Raw genomic sequence first — 12,484 nt, 5'->3', positions numbered from 1 at the left:
ATCATGAGAAACGCTGGGCTGGAAGAAGCACAAGCTGGAATCAAGATTGCTGGGAGAAATATCAATAACCTCAGATATGCAGATGACACCACCCTTATGGCAGAAAGTGAAGAGAAACTCAAAAGCCTCTTGATGAAAGTGAAAGTGGAGAGTGAAAAAGTTGGCTTAAAGCTCAACATTCAGAAAATGAAGATCATGGCATCCGGTCCCATCACTTCATGGGAAATAGATGGGGAAACAGTGGAAACAGTGTCAGACTTTATTTTTTTGAGCTCCAAAATCACTGCAGATGGTGACTGCAGCCATGAAATTAAAAGACACTTACTCCTTGGAAGGAAAGTTATGACCAACCTAGATAGCATATTCAAAAGTAGAGACATTACTTTGCCAACAAAGGTCCGTCTAGTCAAGGCTATGGTTTTTCCTGTGGTCATGTATGGATGTGAGAGTTGGACTGTGAAGAAGGCTGAGCGCTGAAGAATTGATGCTTTTGAACTGTGGTGTTGGAGAAGACTCTTGAGAGTCCCTTGGACTGCAAGGAGATCCAACCAGTCTGTTCTGAAGGAGATCAGGCCTGGGATTTCTTTGGAAGGAATGATGCTAAAGCTGAAACTCCAGTACTTTGGCCACCTCATGTGAAGAGTTGACTCATTGGAAAAGACTCTGATGCTGGGAGGGATTGGGGGCAGGAGGAGAAGCGGATGACAGAGGATGAGATGTCTGGATGGCATCACTGACTTGATGGACCTGAGACAGAGTGAACTCCAGGAGATGGTGATGGACAGGGAGGCCTGGCGTGCTGCGATTCATGGGGTCGCAGAGAGTCGGACATGACTAAGCGACTGAACTGAACTGAATATTAAAGATCAAGGTAAGTGAGTATTATAGAATCAAGGAGATTAGGCAGCAGGAAATAAATCATGCTGAGGAGCTGGGCAACAAGCGGTCAGTGTTCTAGACCAAAGAGAATGGGCTGCAGGAGTTTGGGATGAAGGCCAAGGCTCTGGGTGGCAAGCCCAGGGTTCCCTTGGAAGAAGATGGCTCTATATTCTCCTAACTTCCTTTTGAAACAGACTCCTAATTTAAATTCTCCCTAAGAGCGAAATGTCACAGTGGATTCCTGGTGGTTCCATCACCCAGATAGTGTAAGGAAACAAGCAGTGGGAAGAGTTACCATCTTATTCACTATTCTGTCCCCCATGCCAAGCACTCAATAGGTGCTCAATTTAAGTTTCTCAAGTAAAAGAGCAAGTAAGTGAATGAACAAATGAGCCAGGGAGTTCCTGTACTCTGGGCCTAAGTTCTTCAAACTGAAGACACTTTCCATCACAGTAACCATGTGCTACACCTAGATGCCATTTTTTTTTCCTCTTTCTCCATGAGAGGAAATAGAAGTTATTGTGGAGGGTCTACAAGAGGATAGCCCTTTTGTTCCCCAAGCATGGTCTTACTTAAAGGACTAGATGTCACCATCTAGTATGCAGCATCAGATCTACTAAGCAGAGTTCCTCTTCCCAGAGAAAGATGGAAACAGCTGTTGGGACATTCCAGGGCAGCCATGAATAAAGACACCTCCGAAAAACTCTGCCCAACTTCAATACTTAGATATCAACAAATGATCAGCCTTGGTGCTGGAAATGGGGGACAACAAAATATACCATGGAGGATTGGAAGGGGCCTCAGAAATGGCCCAGAGGGGTGGCTTCCCCAAGGTCCATGGCAATCTAGACCAGTAACCCAGTCTTTTTGCCTCTGAGCATACTTCAACTCCACATCATCCTCTCTGTTTCTTAGAAGCACTCACAAAAAATATAGAAAAAGGCTTGACCAGTATTTCATGCCTCCATCATCAAAAGCAGCAGCAGCCAGAGAGGAGGAGGTATTGGGTATGACTGCCATGGACATGTCTAATGCAGACTTTTTCACCTATACTTCTGGATAAAAAGCTGACAGCCAGAGTAAAGCAGGACAAAAAGAGAGGAACTCAGGCAGAAGCCATGGATCAGTCTGGCCATGCAAGCTTTGAAGGATTCTTGACTCCTTGTGAGTGACTGAGCACATATTCTTGTTATTTCCTAGTCATGGAGATAATTTTGCCACAAGAGCTAGTCTGCACCTGTTGCCCAAGTTCATTTCTTTTCAGTGTTGCCTGATGGTGTTTCTTACTTCCCTTAGAAGAAAGATACCTGGTTTTCTTTCAAGGTCATGGTTAAGAACAGTGATAGCAAGGCTCTGGGGATCTAATGCACAAGTCCTGGAATAACAAAGCCATCTTCCATCAATCACAGTCCCGTGTCACAGCTATGAACACACACTTGTTCTGGGAATAATTATCCAGAAGGAACTGTCACAAGCCACAGACTCTTGAGGGCAAATGGGACCCTCGTGACCAGCTTGCTGTCAACAACAGCAGCTCTAGGTGGAGAGACAAAGAGAAAAGAATACTTTAGGACATGCACAAAAAGAGGAAGGATTCAGAGATTTCCATCTTTGGGCTGGCTCATCAATGAGCCAACTCATTGCAAAAGACCCTGATGCTGGGAAAGTTTGAAGACAGGAAGAGAAGGAGATGACAGAGGGTGAGATGACTGGATGGTATCATTGATTCAATTGACACAAGTTTGAGCAAACTTCAGGAGATGGTGAAGGACAGGGAAGCTTGGTGTGATGCAGTCCATGGGTTAGCAAACAGTCAGATATGACTGAGCAAATGAATAACAATCTTTGGGCTAGAATCAGAAAGTGACTAAAACCCAATATTTTATTTTATTTATTTATTTTTTTAAAAACCCAATATTTTAATACTGGGTATGCAGTATTGTAATAATATTCATGCTACAAGAGAGTTACAACACTCCAGCAAAACCACAGGCTGGACATCTAGGAGAAAATACCTACTGAGATATTACGTCAACATAACTAGAGGATAAAGATTTGCTTCCTTTATTGTCAAAGGAATATAGAATCCACCCTATGAAAGACTTTTTTCACTGAAATTTACATGAGTAAATTGAATACCTACTATATATATATATATATTCATATATATCCTTTGTGTTTGCTGATTTGGGGCTGAGTGGAGAAAAAGCCTGAAAGACAATTCAGTCTTCAGATTGCATTGTGTTAGAAAAAAAGAATACAATATAAGGTGCAAAAAGGGCAACAACACAAGATAGCATGTAAACAGGTACAGAAAATAACTAATACATTGGGTGTCTTCCAGGAGAGGAACTTTCTCTTTTGACTTTGGCCTTTGCATAAATCATCCTCTCCAATACAATCTGATTCCCTTTCACAAAATTTTCCATCACTGTTTAGCCTCACTCAATCTGGGAGTGGTGGTGGTGGCAGCCAGCTTCTTTACAATGTTTCTAGCTTTATTGGGCATGTAGCAAAAGTGGGTTCTGGCCAGTGTCCAGTGGGTATATGGAACACAGACCCCTAACTGATGCCGCAGAGTTTAGAATGAGTGCTTACTGGGTTTCTCCACTGTGCTGTGGGTGGCCGTGCCAGAGGGCTTTGAGAAAGCCATGAGGGTAAAAACAGCATAAAGTTGACACACTCTCTGGATGCCAAGAGCTATCAGAAAGCAGAAAGGCAATGGGGATAAAAATGCTTAGTGGTGGGCATACAGCCAGATGGACTGCAGTTTCTGAGGTAGGTGTGGTAGAGGGAGGGAAACTCAAGATGTTTCTGGTCCGTTTTCCTCACCCCTAGGACACCAGGGCAGAGATGAGATCCCAGAACTAAAGCCTGATTTCCTAAGGGCTTAAAAGGTTAAGTGGTAGAGATTTGAGACTGAAAACTATGCTTTTCAAAGGAGTTACCATAACGTTATGGAGAAAGTGAAAGTGAAAGTCATTCACTTGTATCCGACTCTTTGCAACCCCATGGACTATACAGTCCATGGAATTCTCCAGGCCAAAATATTGGAGTGGATAGCCTTTCCCTTCTCTGGGGCATCTTCCCAACCCAGTGACTGAACCCAGGTCTCCCACATTGCGAGTGGATTATTTACCAGCTGAGCCACTGGGGAAACCCAAGAACACTGGAGTGGGTAGCTTATTCCCTTCTCCAGCGGATCTTCCTGACTCAGGAATTGAGCTGGGGTCTTCTGCATTGCAGGCGGATTCTTTACCAACTTAGCTATCAGGGAAGCTCTGTTATGGAGAAGGAAATGACAACCCACTCCAGTAATCTTGCCTGGAAAATCCCATGGACAGAAAAGCCTGGTGGGCTACAGTCCAGAGGGTCGTAAAAAGTGGGACACAACTGAGAGACTAAGCATGCACACCATTATGTTAAAAGCATACCAATTCTGAGGCCAAAGATACAAAGCCCCACAAAAAAGAAAGAAAAGAGGTTAAATAAAGGAATGCAATTTTAAGTCTGACTTTTACTAATCCAAGTAAATAAGGTCATATCTAAATAACAAAATCATTTACATAACACCTTTGTAAAGACTGAATAAATATTAGCTATCACAGGACACTTGACCATACACTTAAGATAAATGGGTTGTCATTCACATCCTTAGTAAAATGCAAAAGATGTCTCATGCATAATAAAGCTTTCAAATAGTAGACATGAAATATAATCCCGCAACGGTAATTTGAAAGGGCAGGACAAGCATTTCACTTTACAATTTTACCTTCCTGGTTCAATAGCCAAAGATCAAAAAATGGGGATGGAAGTTAAATTTGGGTTATCCACTATTATGTGTACTAGGGAACAACAGGTCACTTAATGAATAGTCTCTTGGGTGAACTTAGTCACTTCATCCCAGGTGGTAAGCATGTCTAGAAGGGAGGTGCCCCAGGATCCGACTTCTGCCCTGGGTGTCACCCCAGCCCGGACACAGGGGTACTGTCCCATCTCTACCTGGGTGGAGCACACTGGCCTCCCTACTCCCAGCATCTGCTTTCCTTGGAATCCAGAGAATCAACCACTGGACCCCTTACCCCCCCAGAGTAGCCTCAAGCAATGATTGATGAGAGCTGCCTTGTACTGTCTCAACTCCTACTCTCCTGGGCAGGGAAAATTCTGAAGTACAACAACTTCCATACTGGCTCCCATATAATGTAACTGGCTTAATGATTCTCCCTTTCCTGTCTGGTTATTTCTGGGGAGGAGCGAGGGTGATGAGCTCTCCAACCCCAAAGATCATTAGTACCCTGAAGCTGTTAAAGGAAGAAATCTCAAAAAAGGTAATCATGGAGAAGTAAGGGTGGGGTGTGGGTAAGGAGGGCATGTTAGCTGGGAGAAGCCACCTGGAGAGACTTAAGGCACCACTGGGAGAGACCCTCTTATGGGGAGGGATTGGGAATAAGAGCAAATTGAAGTAACCCTGCCTTGCTTCTCCTCTGGTCCTAAAGCTACATCCTGATTCTTCTGCCTTTAAACCCACTGTTGGCTTCTCTGCCCTCAATTATGGAACCTGCCCCATGTCTGCATCCTCCTCCACCAACTTTTCATCCCTTCTCTCCCTCAGGTCTTGGTCCACTGGCCTTCAGCCCTGGATCCTCTCCCAGGGATCACACTATTAAACCTGGTCCTGTGGGCAGCCACTCAGCCATCTTAAATCCCTAGTGCAAAGTAATGCTTCCTGCAGTCACTTAGCAATCAATCCCTTTTCTACAACTGCCAAGGAGCCTTTGTAGTCAAGGCTATATCTATTTTGAATTCTGTGAAAGTTACAATCTGCTTAAAAAGTTACAATCTGCTAAAAAAAAAAAAAATAGCACTCCATCTTGACCTTCATCCTCAGTCCCCTGCCGCTGAAATTATTTGTTTATTACCAGATCCTTCTTTCTGCTTAAACATCTTCTTCACGGTCTGGCAGGCTGAGCCATCCCCAAGGCACACACCACAGCGGTCCTCTGTGGCGTTGGAGTCGATCTCATAATCGCAGCCGACCATCTGCGAAGAAGAGAGGTTAAGGGTGAGTGACACGGGCAGGAGATGCCACGCCTGCCCTGGACCTCTGACTCTTCTTCCCCCTTTGCTCTGGATGAGATCAGGGCTGACGACAGGTAGATGTGTTTTACACTTGTTATGTTACATACAAAATGTACACGCTAGTCATTGTTCCTATATCAAGTATTGACTACAGAGTTGGTGGCCAAGATACATACTTGGTGTCCAAGAAACAACTGGAAAGTGCCCTAAAACACTAACTCACATGGATTAGGACACAGAAATACTGACCACTGACTTGTACATGGCAGTTGGTGGTGGCGGTTTAGTCTCTAAGTCATGTCCGACTCTTGCAAGCCCAAGGATTGTAACCTACCAGGCTCCTCTGCCCATGGGATTCTCTAGGCAGGAATACTGGAGTGGGTTGCTATTTCCTTCTCCAGTACATGGCACGAAGAAGAATAAAGAATAGAAATGGAGTCTATAAAAACACATTTCCTTTTCCTGGTGGCGGCCAGAGCAATACTCAAAGCATCCACTGATGATAAAGGAAACACTGCTTAGAGGGAAACGAGGTGTGCACTGAATGGGTCTGCGGTTTCCCCTGAGCCAGAAGCAGAATTGAAAACAGTTTCAAAAACAAAACAGTGAAAAACGTCTTGGAATCAAGAGTCATTGGAGCAGCGAATCTCTTTCAGATGTGCAAACCTCATGCCCTCTCCTCTCTAATGAGATTCCCAGGGATGATGCAGTGGCTATAGTCATTGTCACCTATAGTCAGTTGTTCACTCCCTTTACTTTCCTGGTTTCATGCTGAGACCACTCCAGTCCCACACAGGATGAGATCTCGGCCATGCAGACCCACATCAGACTCTTGGGAGCCTCCTATGACCCCAGCCCCTACTACACGTCACACTTATAGTATCCCAGCCATCCTGACCTCCTTCCTTCCAACTACACAGGAGAAACTGGTTGTTTCTCCCCTGAGCCAGGACTAATCTTGCTCATGTGCCCTGGACCCGATCCTTTCTCAGTGTTCTGTCTGTTGGTCCTTCCCAACCATCATCCTTCCCTCTCCATCTTCCTTCTCCTCTGCCTACCAGTACAACCAAGTCTTTCCCATCCAATATCCATACTGGAAAGGAGAATATTAAACTTGGGGTGTTTGGTGGCATCAGATACCCAAGAATGGTAACATTCAGATGGAAAGTCATGAAACATGTGAGCTTCCGCTGAAGTCCTTTGTTGCTGGCTCTTTTCTATGGCTTATATTCCTTAACCACATTTCAATGATAGAAAAAGGGGAAAACACACCATAATCTCTTAGTGGGATTTGTCTTTTCTGTTTGGGAAGAAGAATTGTGCCCAAGTAGTTTTTTTCTCTCTCTCAAAGATAAGTTCCTTTCTTACTTTAAAGCCACCTTGAATCGCCTGAAAGGAATAACCATTTGGGTCTTTAAATATATTCTCCCTCCACTAGCTAAATAGAGGATGAATGCCCACAGATAGAAAATGGCACCATTCCTCAGTTTAACCATCTCTGACTTTCTTTATGTTTGAAGATTGTGCCACTTGACTCAATTGGGAAACACAAAATGCTGCTGCTGCTAAGTCACTTCAGTTGTGTCCAACTCTGTGTGACCCCATAGACGGAAGCCCACCAGGCTCCTCCATCCATGGGATTTTCCAGGCAAGAGTACTGGAGTGGGGTGCCATTGCCTTCTCCGCACAAAATGCTAAGAGATTTAAAAAACTCAATCACACTAATCACGATGGAAAGGAAAGAAACAGTCTGGATATGTGCCTTTAGTGGCTATAGGTAAAATGCCAGCCCTTCACCAGTGATGTATTTATGTCAAGCTTGATCATCTTCTAATAAGCTAAACTTTACACATCCTATTCCCAGCGACTTCATTTCTTCACTAATTTGGAATGAGCCAGGGAAACATACTTTGCAACATAGTAAAGTGTTTTTAAACATCTGTACCAAGAGGGGAATGGATTAAAAAATATGAAGAGGGACTTCCCTGGTGGTCCAGTGATTAAGACTCTGAGTTTCCACTGTAGGGGCCATGGGTGAAATCCTTGGTTGGGGAACTAAGAGCCTGCAAGCAGCATGGAGTGCCAAAAAATAGTGGGAAAACATGAAGAAAAAGGAAAGAAGTTCAGAAAAACAAACACCTCGAGCGCATCTTTCTCCTCCACCAATATCTGCCTGCATCCCTCGGGGGGCAGGGGTGGGGAAGAAAACACACCCCCGTCAGATGCTGACCCAGAGCACAGCACATGGTGCTGGTGGAGACTTCACCCTCTGCTCCTCCAGCAGCCGCGCACAGCACAGTCAACGCTGAACTGAGTACAGAACCGAAGGCTTGGAAGGTGGAAGCCCATCCTCCTGACTACACAGAACCTGTAAGGCTCTCAAGGAAAAACGAACAGACATCCCTTTCTTCCGTGCCCTGTGATCTGGCAACAGGGCTACGATGGATAACACTGTCTTTCTGCCTTCAGCAGGTCAGAGTGGGCTGTGCTGCTGCCACCAATGCAACGACGACTCCAGGAAGGCTCTCCTCCCGGTGACTCTTAGGAGGTCAGACAGCCACCCCACAGGCTGCATTTCTTTACAAAAGGAAATCACTCTAATTTCCTATCACTATTTCTTTTTTTTTTAAACAGCTTTCTTGGGGTGTAGCTGATATATAAAATACTATACATATTTAATTTTATAATTTGATGAGTTTGGACTCATACAAACACCTGTGAAACCATCATCACAATTAAGGCAATAGACATATCCATCTGATCCAAAAGTTTTCTTGTATCCCTTTTTTTGTGTGTATGGTAAGAACACTTAACATGAGATCTACACATTTCATAAGTTTTTAAGGGAACAATAGAGTGTTGTTAACCACAGGCAATACATTGTATAGCAAAGCTCAAGCCATATTCATCTTGTGTAAGTGAAATTTTATACTTGTTGAACAGCAACTCTCCATTGTTCCCTTAGCAACCACTGTTCTCTGTCTCAATGAGTTTGACTATTTTAGATTCTCCTATATGTAGAATCTTGTAGCATTTGTCCTTCTGTGATTGACCTGTTTCACTTAGCATAATGTTCCTAGGCTCATTCATATTGCCAAAATGACAGAATTTACTTCTTTTTTAAAGTTGAACAATATTCTATGATATGCATATACCACATTTTCTTTATCCATTCATTTATTGATGAACATCTGGGTTGTTTCCATTCATATCTTGACTAGTGTGAATAATGTCACTATGAACTTGGAAGTCCAGATATCATTTTAAGATCCTGATTTCATTCCTTTGGATATATACCTAGAACTGGAATTGTTAGGTCTTATGGTAAAAATTAAATTTTAATCACAAACTAAATATTTAAATTTAATTAAAGTTAAATATGTATCTAAGTATTTTAATTTAATCAAAATTAAATATTTTAATTAAAACTAAATTATTTTTAATTTTTTAATTTTTTTCCATAGTGGCTGCATCACTGTACATTCCCACCAACGGTGCACAGGATTCCAATTTCTCCACATCCACACCAATACTCACTATCTCATATGTGTTGGTAACAGCCATCCTAACAGCTGTGAGGTGATAGCTCATGAGTTTCACTTGTATTTCTCATGTTTAATGATGTTGAGCACCTTTTCACATATCTGTTGGCCATTTGCATATCTTCTTTGGAGAAATGTCTATTCAAGTCTTTTGTTCATTTTTAAATCAGGTTATTTTTCTGCTATTGAATTGTAGGAGTTTCTCATATGTTTTAGATATTAACTTCTTATTATATATATAGTATGCAAATTTTTCTCCCATTCTGTAGGTTGCCTCTTTACTCCGATGGCTATTTCCTTTCCTGTGCAGAAGTGTATCACCAGTTCTTGGCCCTGTCATCTGAACTGAAGAGTATCCTATCTTGAGTATTACATAGAGAAATCAGGTCCCAGTCTTTCAGTGGGGCTTTTACCCCTATGTAAGTAAATAAGTAACGTATTTTCTTACCTAATTCTCATTTTTTCATCATGAGTTAACACTGTTTTACTTAGGAAATTCTCATATAACAAGACTGAAATACCAACTGGTGCCTTGACCTAATCCACTGAGAATGTCATTATTTCTTTCTGCAGTCCCTTGGCAAAGGCAGAGACTGGAAGAATGCCTGGTTCCAAGATGAGATTCATTCCCAGCCAATGGAACTTTAGTGTGAAGATAGGGCCAGTTATGCTTAACTGAGAACAGGTAAATGACATTGTCCTTTAACAAATGGGACAGCAGCAGTAATGCTTTCTTACCATAACACTAAGGGCCAGGAGCCTGGATCTGGTCTTCTGGAGAGATAGTTGGCCCAGAGAAATTGCCACCTGGCTGTTCAGCCAATCACTGAGTTGGCCAAAATGGCCATGACAGAGAACAAAGAGGAGTTGGAAAGATGGTGAGAGCAATGAGAAGGGAAGCTAACTTACGACAGGTGGGAAGACTGTCAGGGAAGCCTGAGGGCTCAGCGGGGGTGAAAGACACTGATTTATAAGGGAATTCACAAAGGCGAATTATTATTTTAAGAAGTGTACAGTAAACTTATTATAAAGGCAAAAATCATTATGGTAGGTTGATCAGAATCAGGGTCCTAGGGTAAGAGGCTGATGGATGGCTAAGAGAAGACCAAGGGATGGTTGATATGACAGTTCAAGGCATCAAGGCTGATTGGGAAGGAAATGAAGCCAAAACTGCACTGACTGGGAGAAAAGGGAAGAGCAAAGGAACTGAAAGTCAGAGAACTGGTTACCAAAAGGGTGAGTGATCTGGAAGACTGGTATCCTGTCTTAAGACAGCAGGTAAGACTGCAAAGCTGGGATAGTAGGAAGAGGGGTGGGAATATCTGTTCATATATTTAAAAGCTTATTGCATGTCATACTTGTGATTAAAAATAAATGACATCCTGAAAGTCATTGTTTAAATTTGTATCTGTGATAAATAAGCTTAGAAGTTCAGAGAATAGAAAGGCCAGAAATAAACCCATGCATTTATGGTCAGTTAACAAGAAAAAGGAGGCAAGATTATACAATGGGGAAAAGACTCTTCAATAAGTGATGCTGAGAAAACTGGACAGCTACATGTAAAAGAGTGAAATTAGAACATTCTCTAATATCATATACAAAAATAAACTCAATATGGATTAAAGACCTAAGTGTAAGACCAGATACTCAAAAACTCCTAGAGGAAAACACAGGCAGAATACTCTTTGACATAAATCACAGCAATATTGTTTTGGATCCATCTCCTAGAGTAATGGAAACAAGAGCAAAAATAAACAAATGGGACCATATTAAACTTAAAAGCTTTTGCACAGCAAAGGAAACCATAAAGAAAATGAAAAGACAACCTATGGAATGGGAGAAAATATTAGTAAATGAGGCAACTGACAAGGGACTAATTTCTAAAATAAGCAAACAGCTTATACAGCTCAACAGCAAAAATAAATAAATAAAATAACAAAATAGAAGACCTAAATAGACATTTCTCAAAGAAGATAAACAGATAGCCAATAAGTACATGAAAATACACTCAACGTCACTAATTAGCCAAATGCACTGGTCAGAATGGCCATCATTGAAAAGTCTACAAATAATAAATGCTGGAGAGGGTGTGGAGAAAAGGTAACCATCCTACATCATTGGTGGGAATGCAAACTGGTGCAGCCACTCTGGAGAACACTATAGAGACTCCTTTAAAAGCTAAAAATAGAGTTGCCAAATGATCCAATAATCCCATTCTTGTGCATATATCCATAGAAACTCTAAAAGACACATGAACCCCAGTATTCATAGCAACATTACTTATAGTAGTCAAGGTGTGGAAGCAACCTAAATGTCCATCAATAAATGAATGGATAAAGACAATGTGGTGTATATGTGCAATAGAATATCACTCAGACCAGGGGGTGCTAGTAGTAAAGAACCGGCCTGCAATTCAGGAGACATAACAGGTTTGATCCCTGGGTCAGGAAGATCCTCTGGAAAAGGGAATAGCAATCCACTCCAATATTCTTGACTAGAGAATCCCATGGACAGAGGAGCCTGGCAGGCTACAGTCCATAGTGTCACAAAGAGTTGGACATATGAAGAAACATGCATGCAAAGAAGAATGAAATAATGTCACTTGCAGCCATATCGATGGACCTAGAGATTGTCATATAAGTGACGTAAGTTAGAGAAAGACAAATACCATGATATCACTTATATGTGGAATCAACAAAAATGATACAAAGTAACTTATTTATGAAACAGAAATAGACTCACAGAGACAGAAAACAAACTTAGCTACCAAAAGGGAAAGAGGCTAGAGGGATAAATTAGGGATCTGAGATTAACAGATACATACTACCCTAAATGAAATACATAAACAATAAGCTACTGTATAGATGCTACCTATTGATCTCTACCTACTATTCAGCACAAGGAACAATATTCAATACCTTGTAATAACCTATAGTGGATAAGAATCTGAAAAAGCATATATATATATATATATATATATATAT

At 41.9% G+C, this 12,484-nt stretch overlaps 1 protein-coding gene across 1 annotated transcript in view; it reads right to left on the bottom strand.

Moving 5' to 3' along the window:
* The window catches only part of ADAMTS12 (ADAM metallopeptidase with thrombospondin type 1 motif, 12), a 390,158-nt gene that overhangs the window by 114,307 nt on the left and 263,367 nt on the right, over nt 1–12,484 (bottom strand). Inside the window, exon 14 of the mRNA XM_010853830.1 lies at nt 5,799–5,919. Coding sequence (XP_010852132.1) covers nt 5,799–5,919 — 121 coding nt within the window. The remainder of the gene's footprint in view (nt 1–5,798; nt 5,920–12,484) is intronic.

This window comes from Bison bison, unplaced genomic scaffold (genome assembly GCF_000754665.1).
Source record: "Bison bison bison isolate TAMUID 2011002044 unplaced genomic scaffold, Bison_UMD1.0 scf7180017864331, whole genome shotgun sequence".
Lineage (NCBI taxonomy): Eukaryota > Metazoa > Chordata > Mammalia > Artiodactyla > Bovidae > Bison > Bison bison.
Note: the sequence above shows the minus strand (reverse complement) of the source record. Positions and strands in the feature narration are given on the sequence as shown.